The following is a 19849-nucleotide window of genomic DNA, read 5'->3' as shown; positions in this document are numbered from 1 at the left end:
ATTATAGCATAATAAAAGAGAATACAGAATGAGGTCTTCTGTTTTCACTATGACAGTTTTTGCCTCTGGAGGAAAAAAATGGAAGTCTTCTGCTATTGAATGGGATATGTGACAGCTAATTTTATGTGTCAATTTGACTTTCCAGATATTTGGTTAAGTATTATTTCTAGGCCGGGCGCGGTGGCTCACAGCTGTAATCCTAGCACTCTGGGAGGCTGAGGCAGGAGGATTGCTCAAGGTCAGGAGTTTGAGACCAGCCTGAGCAAGAGTGAGACTCCATCTCTACTAAAAAAAATAGAAAGAAATTATCTGGACAACTAAGAATATATAGAAAAAATTAGCCAGGCATGGTGGCGCATGCCTGTAGTCCCAGCTACTTGGGAGGCTGAGGCAGAAGGATTGTTTGAGCCCAGGAGTTTGAGGTTGCTGTGAGCTAGGCTGACGCCACAGCACTCTAGCCGGGGCAACAGGGTGAGACTCTGTCTCCCCCACCCCCCCCAAAAAATATATATATATGTTATTTCTAGGTAGATCTGTGAGGGTGTTTATGGATGAGATTAATATTTTAATCAGTAGACTGCGTAAAGTTGATTGCCTTCCCCCATGTGGATGGACTTCATTCGATCTGTTGAAAGCCTGAATAGAATAAAGGCGGAGTAAGAAAGATTTATTTCTCTCTGCCTGACTGTATTCAAGCTGGGACATTGTTCTTCTCTTGCCTTCAGACTCGGACTCAGACTTGGACTTGAATTTATACCATCAGCTCTCCTCATTCTATAGCCATTGGGCTCGGACTGGAACTATACCATCGACACTCCTGATTTCCAGCTTGCCAACTACAGATCTTAGATTTCTCAGCCCCTATAATCATGTGAGCCACATATATGTGTGTAATTTACTATAAGGCATTATACCAACATAGTAATTGTTGTAATATATCTATAATTGGTTCTTTATTTCTCTGGAGAACTCAGAAAACTTGGTATGCAAATTTCAAGAATTATATTAGACTAGTTTCCTAAAAATGTCCATAATATCCTGTGCTTACCCACACATTTACACTTAACACACTAGATTCTAACTACTCACATATCATCTTATCTAGAGAAAAGGTCTTCAAAGATAGCAACTAATCATGTTTCCTGTTGTACAAGTAACTTGTACAACGTTTGGCTAATTGTGATGCTCAATAATTCCTACTGAGTAAATGAATGAACAAGTAACTTGAGTGTTTATCTAAGTTCCCTATAAATTTCAAGTAGGCTAAATGCTAGCTAAGGTCATGTGGTCATTTTATTTTTGGTAGAAACAATAGATGATAATTTTCCTTTGTTTTAGAACTAACAGTTTAACTATGAATAAACATTAATTAACACAATGTTTAGTGAAGAGGCAGACAAGATTATTAATTATAGCTTATGGCTTATGGTTAACTATATCCTTAAACCACATTTTGTTCTAGAACACAGATATTCTAAGTCAAACCTTTTTCTCTTTAAGAGTAATCTATATTATATGACACAGAATCCAAGCATTAAATGTACTGGGTTCTAATCATGTGTAAAGCATTGGACTTGTCATAGAATATCGTAAAACTATTTGAGAATCAATTATATGATTGAACCTCAAATAGGGTAGAGGTGAATGAAGAATGAATAGTCTGCCATAAAGTCAGAGAAAAAATAAACGCCCTCAATATCGTCACATAAAATGGATTCAATATGCATGAAGAACTTCTGAGAAAGAGAATTCACAAAGTATGAATTAGGAAATATAAGCTCTCAAAGATAAGCCAATAAGGTATGTGCTTCTAAAACATGGGTAGAGTGCTTATTCAAATTTCATGTGTTCTGAGACAAATTCAGCTGAAATGAAAAAAAAATGTATATTTGTCATTTTGACTATGTAATTTTTCTATAAAGGATAATTGTAAATTACCTAAGCTAGGTTAATATGGTTTTAAACTCACTTTTTTTTATGTTTATCATATATAAAGAACAACAAGAAATTCTCTTTCTACTTGCTACAGTTTGATTTTTTTTGTCTCTGAGAAACTATAAGAAATATATTCCCAATTTTAAACCAAAATATTCCCAAATAATTTGAAAGTAGTGAATAAATATTTAGTTTTCAAGTAAAAAATATTTTTTATTACTTTATGATCCTCAGAAATCTTAAAAACAAGATAAACTGCATGCTTTGCACAGGTTAATTAAATTCAGGAAAGAAAAATGACAAGCAGTAATTTGTGAAACGTATGTTTACTTTGGTATATTTTTCTCTTTGCAAGGTTATTACTAAAGAAATGATTTAATGTTCACCTTTAGTTGTAGTGCCTTCTCTAAGTTTTCAATCTTTCTTTCAGCTTTTCTCAGCTTCCTTAGCTCCTCTGAGTCTCTGAAAGAGCTCTTTGGGGACAAAGACCTTGAACGTTTCACAGGTGGTTCCTCGAGAATAAAACAAGGACATGGTTGAACTAGTTGGAACACTGGATTATGAAAGACATGCAAAATTAAAGAACAAGTAATTCTGAATACTAATAATGAATTATAAAAAAAAAATCCTGCATGGAATACCAGAGAAATAACAAGCGGAATTACCACAGTGCTACCGCTAAAGGTTTCTCTGTGACTCGTTAATGAGAATATTCATTTACATTTACATTGTTTCTTTCAGAATAATGATGTCCCATTAGGGAAGACTAAAGGGTTATAGACTCAGAAATGCAAGAAACCTCATTACAAAGGAGGGGATAGAGGCTGGTCTAATTGCTCTATAAGGGTCCAAGGTTACACTTGATAGGACAACCAGAAACAAGAGGGAAAGGATTTTTTTCCCTTTGAAATAGTTTAACACACTGTGAAGTTGAAGGAACAATATGCTTGAGGAATATAAATACAACAGACAGTAGATCTTATATCATAATGACCATATGGTCATTAACTATAATGTGCCTAACTAGAGACAAGAATGTGTTTATATTATGTACAGCTTCATATACCAATCTGGAGAACGAATATGTGAAAGCAACTATTATGCTGGGCAATATAGTGTTCATCCTTACTGCATGTCCTTACAAAAAAGAAAGAAAATTTTGGCCCCAACTACCCCCCTTCTTTTCTGGACTTTCATTAAAAGCAGAAAAATGTCAAAGCAGTGCTTTTTTAAACTTCAGCAATACAGCAAGCAACCAAATTAGGGCCTAGAATGTTCTATCTTGATATTAGGATTTTTTTCCATTTAAATAAAGCTCAATGTTTGTGAAACTACTTCAAAATGGCAAGAAAATGTATAATGCAGTTATGTTTTAATAAATAAATAAATAAAGGTCATTCCTCTGAAAATTACTAACAATTTTGGAAAGAGTGAATTAGAATATCACAGAAATATGGGTTTAATTTTAAATGCTTTCTTTATAGGTTGTTCTACTCAAAAGAAAAAATGGAAAGAATCAAAAACAATTACCTTGAAAACATGACTTGCTACTTATAAAAAACATTATTCCTCTATTGCTGAAGTAACAAGTATGAGAAAAATGTTAAAATTCTTACTTTTAGAAAAATATTATTTAAATTTATCTAGGAATAACATAGTCATAACATGATATTATGGAATTTTTATATTAGTCACTCTGTATAAACTTTTGCAGCATAACACAAATATATAATGAATACTAAAAAGAGGTGAGACATTAAAAAATGAGAAACATGCTATGTCCAATTTGTTTATTTACTAGAACACTGAGTAAATGACATACCATTTTAAAATGAATTTTTAACCAGATAAGTTAATAGTATATCAGATAGATGAGGAACACTTACCAAAACTTTTTCATATAAGAATATTAATTTACTGGCAAAACATATATACTAATAATATATTTAATTAATTAATTTGAGAATATAATTCAGCCTTTAAAAAGGAAAAACTCCTTGCTCCTAACAGGTATTTTATCAAGAGTTTGGCACATAATATTTTTCAAAAGATTCCAGAATTATAAACAGAGAAGTAAATGCTACCGTTTGTTTTTTAACCTCATCTCTTGCCTTGCCAGCCTCACCCTGGCAAATTCATAAAATGACAAAATGTTCCAACCTTATGTTTTGCTTCAACACTTGTCATGATGCTCTTCTCTGAGAAACTCTTGTTGATAGACACGTTCTCTGACAGTTTTTTATTTGCTATTTTCAGTTTCTCCTGTAAATACTCAATTTCAGACTTCTGGGATACCATTAATGTTTCTAAGCTTGATAAGGATGGTTGTTGAGACACCTGTTAAAAAGTTATGTACAAATATATATGTATGTTTATATCTTACATTCTTTATAAATATATGCAAATACTTATATATAATATTACATCATACAAAGAAATTTTATTTTAATAATAAATTATAAAGGAGCATTAGTTAAAATTTATTCTAGTAGAATGGTATTTTTCAATAAAATAACAAAGAGTCTATATAAATATTTTCACAAATAATGTCATATAGATTTGCTGGGGCAAAAAATTTAGAGCATAGCTCCATGATACTACTCATTTATAAATTAATCATTTTAATTGTATGATTATATATATATGTATTTCCTCACAAAATACTCTGTCCACCATGGGATCATCAAGAGTCGTACAATCCACCATATATAAACTTGGCAAAAGGAAACCAATAGTACTACACCAATTAACATTTAATGTATCATAATTTAGTAACGACTACTCAAAGAATGCTGATGCTTTTAAAAGCCAATACGATTTACAGCATTCTGTTTTGAAATTTATTAATGTGTCAGATAAACTGCTAACGGTAAGCCCCACATTTTAACAAAAGAAGTCACAGGAAAATTATTTTTGTAGGAAACCTGTTCATGAAAACTAGTATTCTGCAAAATCTACCATCTCCACTAAATGTACTCGAGACCATAAAAACCCATGCATACATATTATTTCAAATTAACCATTACATTTACAAAGACAAAAACACTGAATCGTAGTGAAAACAATGTTTTCACTGATATACTGGCAAAGGAATGTCAAACCTTATGATTCTAATATTATCAATATGGTTCTAGTAACCCTGAAAATATTCTCATTTAAACTTATGGAGAACCCCATCTGTCTTCCCAAATGATATTCCTAAGGACAATGAGAAAAATATATATGTTTAACTTTTTTGAACCAACAATGGGAAATATCACCTTTTCCATTTTTGTCCACTTTTTTGTTCTTTGAGGGGATAGGCAAAATTTTCCTAATTCTAACCTATAATTTTTATGATACAAGGCATCATCTTTAATTTATACTGTTATACTTTACTCATATTTAAATCACTTGATTTGTTTCCCAGACTTTACTCTATCATACTATTAAATGTTTTCCTCAAAGTGTTGTTTATATTGTAGTTACCACACTTAAAATACATTACTTACTTCATTACCTTGCTTTGAACATCAAATTAAAATACTTGAAGCATTCATCTTCCAGTAAGTCTAAATGATTTTGCCCTTTTCTTTCCTCCCCCTTTTAATCACTGTACAGCTTTTACTTCTTCCTATTTTATAATCAAATTTATGATGTTTATAAATATTTCCTTTGATCGGGCTGCCAAGCTAAACAACTTTCAAAGGCTACCTATTCTTGTCTAGGTTTCCTTTAATAAAATTATGAAGGATATATTATGACCCCATCATTTACCAAATAAACTTTGAATAATTGTTCAAGGTCAAACAAAAATTTAGAATAAAATAGAAAAAAATAACTTTTGCTTTATTGGTATATCCAATAAACAAGCCTGTGTTCTTTAATAAATGAATTTTTTAAGTTATCACTTGATAATGCTATAGCTAAGAATATAAAAAACTAACATTCATTCAAGAAGTTTCAATAATAAATAACTCAAATATTAATGGAGACATTAAAACTGTTCCCAAAGTGGATGCTGTTTCACCATAATAATAATGGACTTATTTCTAATATATTTCTATTAACATTAATATCATGAATATTAATATTATTTCTAACAAAGCATGTTTAGAAAGCATTCCTTCAAAATCTTCAATAAAAATTAACAGATCTTCAGAATTAAAATACTGTGAAAGTAATGATAACTCAACTTCACATAGAAGCAAAAAGATAATGTAGGTAAGTAAAAGGTTCTGTGTTTCATGTGTTTTAAAATAACAGCTTTAGAATTAATCCAACAGAAGCACTTTGTATATATATTAAACCATGTAGATATGTTCCTCCCGTTCACAAAGTAACATATACATGTTCCCATTTTCTTTAAATGTGGTTTTTTTCTCTCACTTGCTTTTTATCACTTTTGCTACAGATATATTCACAAGAAGTATTTCACATTTCTCTTAATACCACTATTTTTTACAAGTATAAACAAAGTGAATTATCAACACTCAGCCTCACTGTCGAAGGTATTTGTGGCAGTTGTTACTCAACTACAGTCAATTATTTTCATAGAAGAATGTGGCCCACTACTACTAAATCTATTGATGTTTCAAAAGAAGCAAGGAATTATATTTCTAAGGGAAGTGTCCAAATATTTAAATGTTGACTGGACCCAGTTTATGACTCCTGTTCTTTGAAGAATATGATGGTGGAAGTATAATCTGCTATAAATTTTCTAGGGAAATTTGGAAATATGCATCAAAGCCCACAAAAATATACCAAGCCTATGACTTACCATTCTATAAATTATAATTATGCTGAGGGCTGATATGGAAAGATATATATATGAGATATAAATATATACATATATATATGAGAAAAGCAGGATACAAAAGAGTATGTTATACCATATAGAAATAGATTTCACCAAACATGCATGGGGGAAAAATCCAAACAACCTTGAAATGGTACAGTGTTATTTCTAAGCAGTAAATTATTTTCTTCATACTTATCTGAATTTTCTTAGATTTTTTACAATGACCATGTCATTAAATGTTTTTCAAAATATGAATATTTATTTTTTTTGCAAATAAAATGAATAAAAGTTTAATGTAAAATTTTCAGTATAGGTAGGAGAAATATAAATGAAAATCTCTTCATAATCTCATCCCTCCAAGTTCCTAGTGGTAAGTTTGGGATAAATCTCCCAAACTTAAAAAAAAAATATATATGTGTGTGTATATATATATATATATATATATATAAAATTCTGTCGTTTAACCTACTTTTTAAATTAATAGATTTTATTTTTTACAACAATTTTATATGTACAGAAAAACTGAGCAGATACCACACCTCCTAGTTTCCCCTATTATTAACATCTTAAGTTAGTATGCCACATTTGTTATAATTAATGAGTCAATAGTCATACATTATTATTAACTTAAGAACACAATTTAGTCAGATTTCCTGAGTTTTACCTAATGTCCTTTCTCTGTTTCAGGATCCCATCTAGGATACATTACATTTAGTTGTCATACTTCCTTGGGCTCCTCATACCTGTGATAGTTTCTCATACTTTCCTTGACAGTTTTTTGTTGGATGTCCCTCCTTTGGAATTTGTCTAATTTTTTTTTCATGATTACACTGGGGTTATAAGTTTTAAGGAGAAAGATCATAGAGATAAGGTACCATTTTCATCACATCATATCAAGGGTACATACCATCAACATGATTTAGGACTGTTGATACTGACCAAGATCACCTAGCTGAAGCAGTTTTTGTCAGGTTACTCCACTGTAAAGTTACTTTTTGTCCCCAACCATACTGTACTTTTAACCTACTTTTTAAATCTTAATAATCATAAATATATATACACACATAATTATATGTATGTATAAGAATATATGTGAGGCCGGGCATGGAGGCTCATGCCTATAATCCTAGCACTCTGGGAGGCCGAGGCAGGTGGATCGCTCGAGGTCAGTAGTTCAAGACTAGCCTGAGCAAAAGCGAGACCCCGTCTCTACTAAAAATAGAAAGAAGTTATCTGGCCAACTAAAAAAAATATATATATATAGAAAAAATTAGCCGGGCATGGTGGCGCATGCCTGTAGTCCCAGCTACTGGGGAGGCTGAGGCAGTAGGATTGCTTAAGTCCAGGAGTTTGAGGTTGCTGTGAGCTAGGCTGACGCCATGGCGCTCACTCTAGCCCGAACAACAAAGCGAGACTCTGTCTCAAAAAAAAAAAAAAAAAAGAAGATATGTGACTATATATGTATATTCTCATATATCCTTATCATTTTTAAGGGCTGTTTTACATGTGTAGCAAAATCAAGTTAACCAATCCCTTCTCTGTGAATGTAATCCTATTACCCTTACAATCCTTCAGTCTTTGAAAAGTTAACTTTTCTTACTAATAATTATTAGTATTTTATAAATGAATTTTTTCTCTAATATTAAAAAATCTTTTGCTCCTTTTAGCTGACAGTCTTGGAACATAATTGTTTGGTGCTAGACATGGTTAATCTGATGAGAAATGATCAGTGGACTATATGTCTAAAGGTCCCAGTTGAAAATAATCTCTTTAAATTGCCATTATTAAGAGAAAACTTTTTTTCACATTGACCCACGGAGCATATTTTGATTGAAAAGTTCTATAGAAGATATAGAATAAAAAGGTTGGGAGCCTTTAAGTGTTGTGCCAATTATTATATTAAAAATTATATAGCTTAAATATTTAATCATGTTACATTAAATCCAAGCAACATTGTATGGCATTATTACAATGGAGACTGATTGAATATTGTCTGATAAATAGAAGATTGTTTCACAGCTGTGATAACTACAAAGAATTTTAAGTTAAATTGTTTTATTAGTTTTAACCAAATATATTTGTTTTCTACTATACTGAAATAATAATAACTAGAACTTAGTAAGAAAAGTATTTATTTTCTAGTTCTTGGTAAGCATTTTACATATATTATCTCATTTGTTTAAGAAATTTATAAATTCCAAACCTGTCAACACATAACACAGCCTACTGCACAACGAAAACATTTAAAAAGGGCATGATACCTCAGCACAAGAAATAGTTCCTTCTAAAACAATCTCTCACTGGAAATCAGGTATAGGTCAAACATATGTGTGTGAATGTGTGTGTATAAAATATCTAACATATACATAAATATCAGACAAACTGACTACCTGACTGACTGTTCTCTTAAAACCAACTCAAATCCTCTTGGAAAATGACAGTAAAAAATGTGTGCGTGTGTGTGTATGATTTTCTTCCCAAGAAATGCCTGAATCTCTGTTGAAACTTGGCATCATATTTAAAATCACTATTAGAAAGGCAGAAATGCATCTATTACCAATTCATGAAACACTGTTAGCTGAATTATCCATAACCTGAAAATGAATGACTTTAATAATAGTCATATATTCTTGGAAAAAAAAGGAAAAGAAAAATAATATCAATTCAATGTATCATAAATCAAAAGTCTTATAATAAAAGTTAACAAATGGAATTAAGTGTACTAGTTTAAACTTATACCACACTTTTATAAAAACCACTAAATTGAATAATAAATATCTAATATCAATAAATTCAGCAAGCATTCTTTTAAAAAATATAAATATTTGCATTTCTTCCATCTACTCACTTTTAACCCAATATCCTCAGATTGCATTTAGAGATCACAAAATAAATGAAATTGACACATTTTGGTAAACCTTTCTTACCATCTCCTCTCATAAACACTGTCACATTATAGCAAAATTTGGTACTAAGTAGCAGTCAGACAAATTTAATCTTTCCTTTAGTATCTAAATACCTATTTAGTACAGTCAATTTAACAGCAAAATAAAAGAGAAATATTTAATTTCATTACTTGAACTCCTTCCATACACTATACAAAACTTAAGATTGAGTGGGTTACAAATGGATGCTTTATTGGCTTATGCTCACATCCAGTAGATGACAACAGCATCTTTGGCACAAAAATTGAGCAACCACAAACTACGTATTTATTCTATAACATGTAAATATCACACTGAATTGACAAAAATTTGTGATATTTACATGTCACAGAACAGTGTTTAGAGTGTTAACTCCACAATGTACACATTGACTATAGATTCCAATCCCAAGAATAAACTAATCCTGGGTGTACTTAAAAACTAGGATGGAAACTAGGAAAAGATCAACTGATTTTTACATAGATTTCTTTTTACCTTAAATAGCAAAATGGAACACATCCAGGCTTTCCAAAATATATTATAAGCTTCACATTCTGCCAGAATTTGCAAATCTGAATATTTAAAGTGTATGTATTAGTATTATCCTAAAATGAATTTCTAGAATTCAAGGAATTAAATTTCCTCTATGGTATATTTGTAAATATGTGACTTTGGGGTATAATCACTTATTATAACTCATGTTCTAAGTTTTATGAACATTTAACACTTATGTCACCAGTAAAAAAAATCAAAATTTGTGCACCAATGCTGTAAGCAAGGGACTATGCTTGTTATGCATTATCATCTCTATACATTAAAACCTCAATCATACTCAAACAAATTCACTAAAGTGTGGTTTTCAATCTGCTAACTATGCATTCCATAATAGCCTGTAATTATTAAAAACTGACAAGAAAGCTACGCCACCTGTGTTTATGTGAAGCCAGGTAATGAAAAAAACAACAACGCTGTCATCACCTCTCAATTCCTGATTGCATTATCAAAACTGTAGCCGAGTTTGGCATCTGGGTGTGACCTTGTTAACTGCTAGGGTAATTAAATTTATTCTATTGGGAAAAAGGATGATAAATTATTAGCAAGAAGATTTTGTTCACATTTTATTAAATTGGCCTGTCAAAGGGTTGGCCAAATTATCAAGGGCCTCATTTATTGGAGGCCAGCCATATTGCCACATCTGTTACAATTATTTATAATTTCAGCAGTTGAAAACCAACTGAGTTAGGCATCCGCCATGTAAAGTAATTTACAAATTATCTGATGAGGGAGTGTTTTAGCTTCTCCCTCATTTCTAGCCAGCAGAAAGCCGCGCTGTAATTACAGAACACGATTAGGTTCTTTGGGGAACTTATCTTGCACTCATAGCCATAGTAAGATGCAGCAAGAACATATGGAGGAGCTTGTGCTTCTACTCCCTGAAGCTCGTGACCCGCCTGCCGCTGAGCCCTTGAGTTGAATTTGAATGAGAGTGCCATGGCTAATGTTCTACACATGCACCATTTATGCCACAAAACAAATCGGATCACTGTTAATTATGAAGCAGCTATAATCAGGCCTTCACATCTGTGTAATGTGAAGCGCAGTAGGCTGTATTCCAATAATGTATGACTACCTTTGGGTCGCAAATTGCGAGCCATATTGCCTCAGTAGTAGTTACTGAATTCAAAGTAACTCCTTTGATAAAAGCCCATCACATGGATATTTTTATCCAGCTTTATATGAAGGAAAAAAAAAAAAAAGCAAATCCACAAGCTTTCTTTATCAGCTATTGACCAGAACAGTTAAAGCATATGGCACAAGTTCATTAATGAACACAGAGCACTCTAATTTAATGAAACCACTTGAGCTATAAAAATCAGATTTAGTTAATTCCCTCTTTCCCATTTTTTCATATTTACCCTAAACCTAGGATTCTACTTAATATTACAAGTTATCAAAACACACATTACATTTTTTACAAATTTATAAAGAATATAAAAAGCTCATACTATTAATAACCTTAAAAAAGGCAATAATAGGTTTTTTATTTTTACAAATTGATTTTCATCACAAATTTCATGTAAGAAAGCATAAAGTATTTGTTTTTTTAGAAAGTAAAGCCTAACAGCTGTATTCAAACAAAAAATGCTCTTTATTCCAGGAGAAATTTTTCTGCAGAAAGGCAGCTAAACAAGCTGCACCCAGATGGCAAACCAGCTACAGTTTAATTAATCCACAAAAAGCCATTCAGATTTCAGTAAGGGTAATGTAATTTTGAATAATAGTAGGGAAAAAAAATCACTAAACATTCTTAAGTTTTATTATAGCAGCAAAAGAAGTGCCACTATAGAGTAGTTAAAGTTGTGTTGCAGTTTCCATTATATATGCTAAATTTCTAGATTTTAATATCTTAGGCTGTTTCATTCTGCTTGGAACTTAAAGTATGCTTAAAATATCAGAATATCTATTGGCAGCACTTTTTTCAAAGCAGAAATAGTTTATTTTTCATGGAGAATAGTGGAATTGCATGATTACAATGAGTTCAAATTTTGTGACTATAATAAACAAAGAGCTTTAGAAAAAAGATTTATAATTAAGATTTATAAAACATAAAGACTCCAAATTTTTCTTTTAAATAAAAATGTTCTTCATTTATCAAGGCTAAAACTTATGTCATTACATTATATGTTATTAAGTTGTTTTCTCCTGAAGGTTGATTAAATATGAAACTATTAAAACATTAGTTCCCTTACACTTGTGTGGCTATGTCTACTATACAACTGAATTAAAAATATAAATTACAGAATATAATTAAATCAAGCAACAAATTACAAGGCAGTTTTCATTTAAAATAATGTTGTAAAATAAATTGAGTCAACTTTTCAAAATGAGTTTACATATATATAAATCTGAAACTAGTTAAGTGTGAAAATAAGATGGTGATAAGTATCATTTAAAAGTACTTTATATATGGCATTTTGTCTTAATATATTAAAAATTATTTTGATCTTGTAACAGTAAAATACCTAGAGAAAGTATAAGATTGATAATCTTCCATGTGGAAAATATGAAAAAAAGTAAAAATTAAGAAAGCAAATAAAAGCAAGCCAATTATTAACTCTGGCATAGTATTTCCCAGTTACAGTAGGACAAAGCTTAACCGCAGTCTGAGGCTAAAGTTAGGGTACTACAAAAGGATCTCCCAGCCACCTGAGAAATTAAAATATGTTACTTGGTGCCAAATAGTCACTATCAATAACAGACCTTCTGATTGGCAAAAAACAAAGCTAACTACCTCTGACATTTTTTTCTCCTTTACGGTGCTGGAAAATTAGACAAAATCAACCTAGCACTATTAAAGAAAAGAACTTGTTAGTCCACATGCAAGTATTCCACATCACAATTAGATATTCCCTTTTAAATGTTAACTCTTCACTGTTCCTACTTCCCACTTTCTGGAATTGTTGTATCAAAGAATTTTGCCCTTTTACCACTATTTGCCTTGAATTCACTAGAACTAATCTCATTATATCTTTTATATTTATTGATGTGAGTCACCAAAAGAGCCCTATTACCCATGTTAATTCTCATGGAATTGTCATTCTCTCATGCTAGTTATGAATTATTTTTAAAAAAATAAAACATAGAAACTCAGAAAAAATGAACAAGAAGCTTACAGATTTAAAGTCAAACTAAACAGACAGATTTGGAAAGAACCAAATATACAGCTAAATAATTTATTGCCACCCCTCGCTCTATTCTCCCTCTCACCATTCACAATTGGACATAGTTTGAACTTCTCATTGCCTCCTCCATGTCCACTCACTTCTTCCATATTTTCCACTGTGCTGTGTCTCTGCACTACATTCTGAGTAATTTAATCACCTTTGTAGTCTAATTTTCTATTTCTTTCATTGGCTCAATAACTCATCGTAGAAGGCTATGCTTATTAACAAAACCAGATAAAGGCAATACAAGAAAGCTATGCAACAGACCAATTTTATTCATAGAGATTAAAAACAGACAAAATAAGAGTAAAATGAATGAAGCAGTATATAAAAAGGTGGGAAATGCCCAGGTATGAAAAGATAGAATATTTTATAAAATTTATGACCCATTCATGGTAATTAGTTTATCAGGCTTGTTAACCTGATAAAAGGGTATCTATAAGAAACTATGGCTAACTTCATTTCTAACAATGAAATATTAGAAATCTCTTTTAAATTAGGAACAAAACAATGATAGCCACTCTAACTACTTCCACTGAACGTTCGTTTGGTAAAGTGTATAAAGATTAGTATAACATACTAAGATTTTTAAGAAAGAAACAAAACTACCATCATGTACAGACTACACAGATAAGGCTACACAGAAAACTCAGACAAATGTACAACAATAACAGGATTAATAAGAGATTAGCAGGGTGGCTAGATATAAGACAAACATTTAAAAATCAATTGCATTTCTATGCACAGGAAAACAAAAATCTAATAAAATGCAGACAGCTAAAATACCAACAATAAGGTAAGCTACTTGGAAATTAATAAGAGGCATGTAAAACCTCTATGGATAAAACTACAAAACTTTATTTAAATATATTAAAGAAGAACTAAATTAAAAGAGACATAGTATATTCATGCATAAGAAAGATTTAAAATGGTAAGGATGTCAAATTAATCCCCAAAAAGTTTTTCAGGGAACTTGATAGCTGGTTACAATACCATATTGAAGAGCAAATGATCAACACTATCAAAAACACTGATGAAGAAGAATAAGGTGATGAGGCTTGTCATATTAGTTACCAAGACTCATTAGAAAGTAGTAATAACAAATGCAGGGCTATTGTTTGCAAGATTAAAAAATGACCCAATGTAAATAAAAAAGAGACCAGAAATGGACCCATATAAACATTCAATAAAAAATGTCAGAGGTAGCACTGTAGATCACTGAGAAAAAGTGATTATTAACAGAATAAATAGTATTGAGAGAAAAAGATATCCAGATTTTTAAAAAATTAAAACAAATTTTATACCCAGCACAAAAATCAATTTAAGGTAAAATTTCTTATTCAAGATACAATATACACAAACTGTAAGAAAAAAACATTGAGAAACTGAACTCTATTAAAATTAATAACCTCATTTTTCAAAAGATATCATAAAATAAGTGAAAAAGAAAACATAAGAAGATATTTGCAACACATAACTGATAGCTGAGACTGCTGGCTGATGTCTAAACCCATCTCCTCCTTTTGGAAATGGGCATATATTTCCCAGTCTTCTTTGCAATTACATAACATGTGGATAGACAATTGAGTTCTGGCCAGTGGTATGCCGGCAAAAGTGATATATACCATTTCTAAGCCTGACTCATAATACCTTTTAAATGTGATTCTCTAGGCTTTTTTCCCCTCTGGCTGGCTGGAGTAGAGATGACGCCAGGACAACTTAGCCATGTTTAAAGGTAGTGGATCCACATGATGAAAGATCCTAGGTGTCTAAATCACTGATTAGAAGTTGAAAGCCCAAGTAATATCTGCAGTGGATTGTTATGTAACAGGCCACATAGATTTGGGGTTATGTATTTCAGAAGCCAACATTATGTTAAATAATATAATAGCCAACAAAAGACTAGTATCCAAAATAAAGAACTTCAACAAAAAGACAAACTTCCTAATAAAATATGGACATGAGACACAGAAATTTCATATAAGATAAACCTAAGATGCTCAAGATCATTAGCAATCAAAGGAGTGCAAAATTAAAGCAGAATGAGATATTATTTTATCCTTTTTAATAATACAACTAAGAAGTCTAAATTTGAGACAGCCACCTTGGCAAAAAATTTGCCTGTGACAGGCAATTTCACCCTCAGAAATAAATCCTAGAGAAAGTCTTAACATGTGCATCAGAAGACATGTATTACTACAAAGTTTATAGCAGCAATGTGTAAAAATTGAAATACAAAAAAACAAAAAAATTAATTTACAAAGGATTGATAAATTATCTTAGTCTGTTATGATAAATAATATAATATTTAACCTGTCCCTGTTGAGAGATGCTTCCTGGTTCATAGACAGCACTGTCTTGCTGTGTCCTCACATGGTGGAAGGAGTGAGGGGTCTCTCTCAGGCATCTTTTATAAGGGCACTAATCCCATTCATGAGAGTGGAGGCTCCCAATGTCGCAAATCCAAATACCCCCTAAATGTTGTAAACTTCTAATATCCCCACATTAGGAACTAGGCTTCAAAATATGAATTTGTGGGGGGGGGGGCAAAAAAAATTAGACTATAGCATAAATAAATTGTAGTTTATTCATACAATAGGCTGTTGTATAGAAGGGGAAAATAATTACAGCTACACTTAATAGCAATGAATTCTCTTACAAAAATAAAGTTCAAAATGAAAGACCTCATGGCAGAGTATAATATATGTAGGTGATGATATTTTTAAGGTTTAAATAAAAGCAATGCAAAATAATTTGTTATTTAAGAAAAAATAGTTTTAATAGGCAGGAATTAATAAACACAAAATCCAAAGGAGTAATTATCTTCAGGGAAAAAAGTAAGATGAGATCAGTGAAGAGCCATAGGTATCACCAAGAGTATTGGCGATAGTTACTAGTGGGTACACAGATATTACATTTATTCTCTTACAGGTTTCATATATTTTATAATAAAAATTTTTAAAAACAAAATGCGAACACAAGGGAAAACAACATAAACAAAATTCTCTCCAACTGAGGAAATAAAGGAATGAGAATAAACATGAAAAGAAATAAAAATAAACAAGTCTATGGTTAAAATCTGTAACTCTGTTCTTATGGTCCTGCCATTAGCCACATGGTGTGTATCTCATTCACAGATAAATATAGTAAATTTAAGGCTTAGGTTTCTCTCTTGTCCTCAACTGCAAGATATTCCTCCAAGGTAATAAACCAAGTACTTCTGCATGAAAAAGATAAACAATCAGTTTGAGATAAGAATAGGCAGTCACTCAGAATTCAGCTAGTTAAGAGAATGGAGCTAAGAAATCAAAGGTCACAGGTTTCAATCCCATGTGAACCAATTAGCTTTGCCCTTTTCTATGGCAAAGACTATCAGTTAGCTCACCAACAGTTCAGATTATAAGTAAGATCAGAAGAAAGAAAAGATAAATCACCACTAATACAAGGAAAAAAATCTCAAATTTACCAACACAATATAAGAAGTGTCTTTTATATAATAATTAAAAGGGCGGCCTTACAAAAATTAATAGGAAGATATCTAATCCCAAAATTTCCTAGTATCAATTAAAGATCAATCCTATGAGTTCTGTTTTACACAACTTCTGAAAAGAGCTGAACAGACGGAAAAGAGATGTGAATCTTTCTCTTTCAAAATTGCTTTGAGAATCTGCTTTTACAGAGTTCCTGAGTGAACAGCAAGAGAACAAGCTTCAGGCCTCAGTCATATCTTGAAAACAGAGTCAGATCTCCTGCAATAATCCTGTCTCCAAGGAAAGGCAGGGAAGCCAACTCTTAGATTTTAACATCCTGCCACCAGAAGAAAGTAAGGAGCAGATGCAGCAGTTTCTCACAGCCACTTCTGTTATCAACTGACAGCAATCACTATTTTTTTTTCCTTTCTCTTTTTCCCCATAAAATCAGCAAGCCACCAGTCCTGACACCCTGCCCCTACCCCTTTCTTTGGGATGCCACACTATCTCCCTGCTCTCCTCTTTTCTCTCTCTACTTCTAAGAAGATAAAATACACTTTTTTACTTTTATATATCCTAATCTCTGCATGAGAAATTTTTCTCCACCCGCACTATCAACACCCACTAAGTTTTCCAGTTTTACATTTGGTGGCCCACATGGGGAAGGCAAGTCACAGGGAGACTGAAACTGAGTCACTTCTCTGCCTCCACACAGGAAGAAGTCACTTTTCTCCCCTGAGAGGGGACTGTTTCATTCTTCTACCTCCAGGAGGGAAGCTGCTTTGGTCTTAGAACTTCTCCCTCTGCCACAGTTTCTAGGACATCCTTCTCAGTGCCTTTAATATTGTTTGGAATTTGGTGAGTCTCTTGGTCTCTGGAAACTTTGGGAATGGTCATATGCATAAGGGGGGAAAATGGGAGAATGGGACTGACAGCAGCCCTGAGAATACAAAAAGCTTTTCAAATAGTGGCTGCTGCTATAAAAGAGCTTTTCCAGAGACAGAGTTACTCAAAAGGCCCAAGCAAGAAGACACCAAGACCACTGAGCCCTGCATCTGTAATTACATTCAGTGTGTATTAAGTCCTCAAATTAAACGGAATATAATGGATTTTAAAATCATGACTCAACTATATGGTATGTACTAGAGACACACTTAAGATTAAAGATACAAGTATGTTGAATGTAATAGCATGGCAAAAGATACAACATGCAGTTACCAAAAGAAAGCTGAGGTGGCTATACTAATATTAGACAAAATAGACTTTAAGACAAAAAATCGCCACTATAGGCCGGGCGTGGTGGCTCACGCCTGTAATCCTAGCACTCTGGGAGGCCGAGGCGGGTGGATCGCTCAAGGTCAGGAGTTCGAGACCAGCCTGAGCAATGAGCGAGACCTCATCTCTACTAAAAATAGAAAGAAATTATCTGGCCAACTAAAATATATATAGAAAAAAAAAATTAGCCGGGCATGGTGGCGCATGCCTGTAGTCCCAGCTACTCGGGAGGCTGAGGCAGTAGGATTCCTTAAGCCCAGGCGTTTGAGGTTGCTGTGAGCTAGGCTGACGCCACGGCACTCACTATAGCCTGGGCAACAAAGCGACACTCTGTCTCAAAAAAAAAAAAAAAAAAAAAAAAAATTGCCACTATAGCTAAAGAACATTTTGTAATGATAGAGGGTCAATTCACTGGGAAAAGATAACAATTATAAATATATATGCACTGAACAACAGAGTCTCAAAATATGTAAAGCAAAAACTGATAGAATTAAAGAGAGAAATAGACAATAATAACAGATAAAACACCTAGAAAGAAAATCAGCAAGTGTATGGAAGACTTGAAGAACACTACAAGCCAATTAGACCTTAAAAAAACATATAGAACTGAAAGAGAAAATAGACAAATCTATGAGTACAGATAGAATAAGCAGAGATAATCTATACAGATAGAGAAAGCCTGAACAACACTATCAACACATTTGACCTAAATGACATTTATAGAACATTCTACCCATAAAAGTAAAATACATATTCAAGAATTCAGTAAATGAGTACAACATCAGACTACCACAATAGAAGAGAGATTTAATGAACTTAAGAAAATATCAGAAAAAAAAATCAATGTTGAAGCAAAGAGAAAAAATTCCTTGAAGATATAAAAAAGAGCTCAAGAGATAAGTGGAATGTAATAAAAAGGTCTAATATGAGTGTAACTGGAATCCCACAAGGACAGGAGAGAAAGAATGCACAGAAGCCATATTCGAAGACATTTTTACCAAGTGTTTTCTAAGAATATAGAAAACTATAAGCCTCAGATAAAAAAGCTCTTTATACCCAAAATCAGGAAAAATAGAAACACCGCCACACTTAAACAAGTCATATAAAAATTGCTGCAAAACAAAAATAAAGAGAAACTATAAAAAGTAAACACACAATAGACACATTACCCTCAAAGGAACAAAAATAAGATAGAGATATGACTTCTTAATACAAAATACAAAGGCTAGAAGACAAGGCAGATTATCTTTAAAATGAATAAAGAAAAGAGACTGCCAATCAACAATTCTATCCATCTGGAAAATACCTGTCAGAAATGAAGGCAAAAGAAAGACATTCTCCACTAAATACAAAATGAGAGAATTGATTGTGAGCAGACACTCAGTAAAAGAAATACTAAAGGGACTGCTTAAGGCAAAAGGCAAAAGATACTAGAGAGAAACATAGAATTGCAATAAAGAATGAAAAACACTTAAAAGTGTAAAGATTCTAGATGAAGTTTATATTTTATAATAATAATGTCTTAAAAGGTAAAAATTCACATAGAATTAAAATGTAAGACAAAAATAATAAGAGGTGAGGAGATAAATAAGTTTGAGTGTATTAAGTTCCCTGCATTGTATAGAAAGTGATAAAAAGTAAGTTCAAGTACACTCTTAAAAACTCAACGAATAGGAAGTTCCACTTACAGTAACAGCAGAGTACATCCTATCAGATTAAACTTATTGCACATTACCATTT

General features: G+C 32.1%; 1 protein-coding gene across 2 annotated transcripts in view; it reads right to left on the bottom strand.

Moving 5' to 3' along the window:
* Window positions 1–19849, bottom strand: part of CNTLN (centlein) — a 286589-nt gene that overhangs the window by 158084 nt on the left and 108656 nt on the right. For both annotated transcript variants that reach the window (XM_069474222.1, XM_069474223.1), the window contains exons 9-10: window positions 4096–4272; window positions 2322–2447 (exon numbers count right to left, since the gene is read on the bottom strand). In XM_069474222.1, coding sequence (XP_069330323.1) covers window positions 2322–2447; window positions 4096–4272 — 303 coding nt within the window. The remainder of the gene's footprint in view (window positions 1–2321; window positions 2448–4095; window positions 4273–19849) is intronic.

This window comes from Eulemur rufifrons, chromosome 7 (genome assembly GCF_041146395.1).
Source record: "Eulemur rufifrons isolate Redbay chromosome 7, OSU_ERuf_1, whole genome shotgun sequence".
Taxonomy (NCBI): Eukaryota; Metazoa; Chordata; class Mammalia; order Primates; family Lemuridae; genus Eulemur; species Eulemur rufifrons.
The sequence above is the reverse complement of the archived record's forward strand: the minus strand, read 5'-3'. Positions and strand labels throughout refer to the sequence as shown.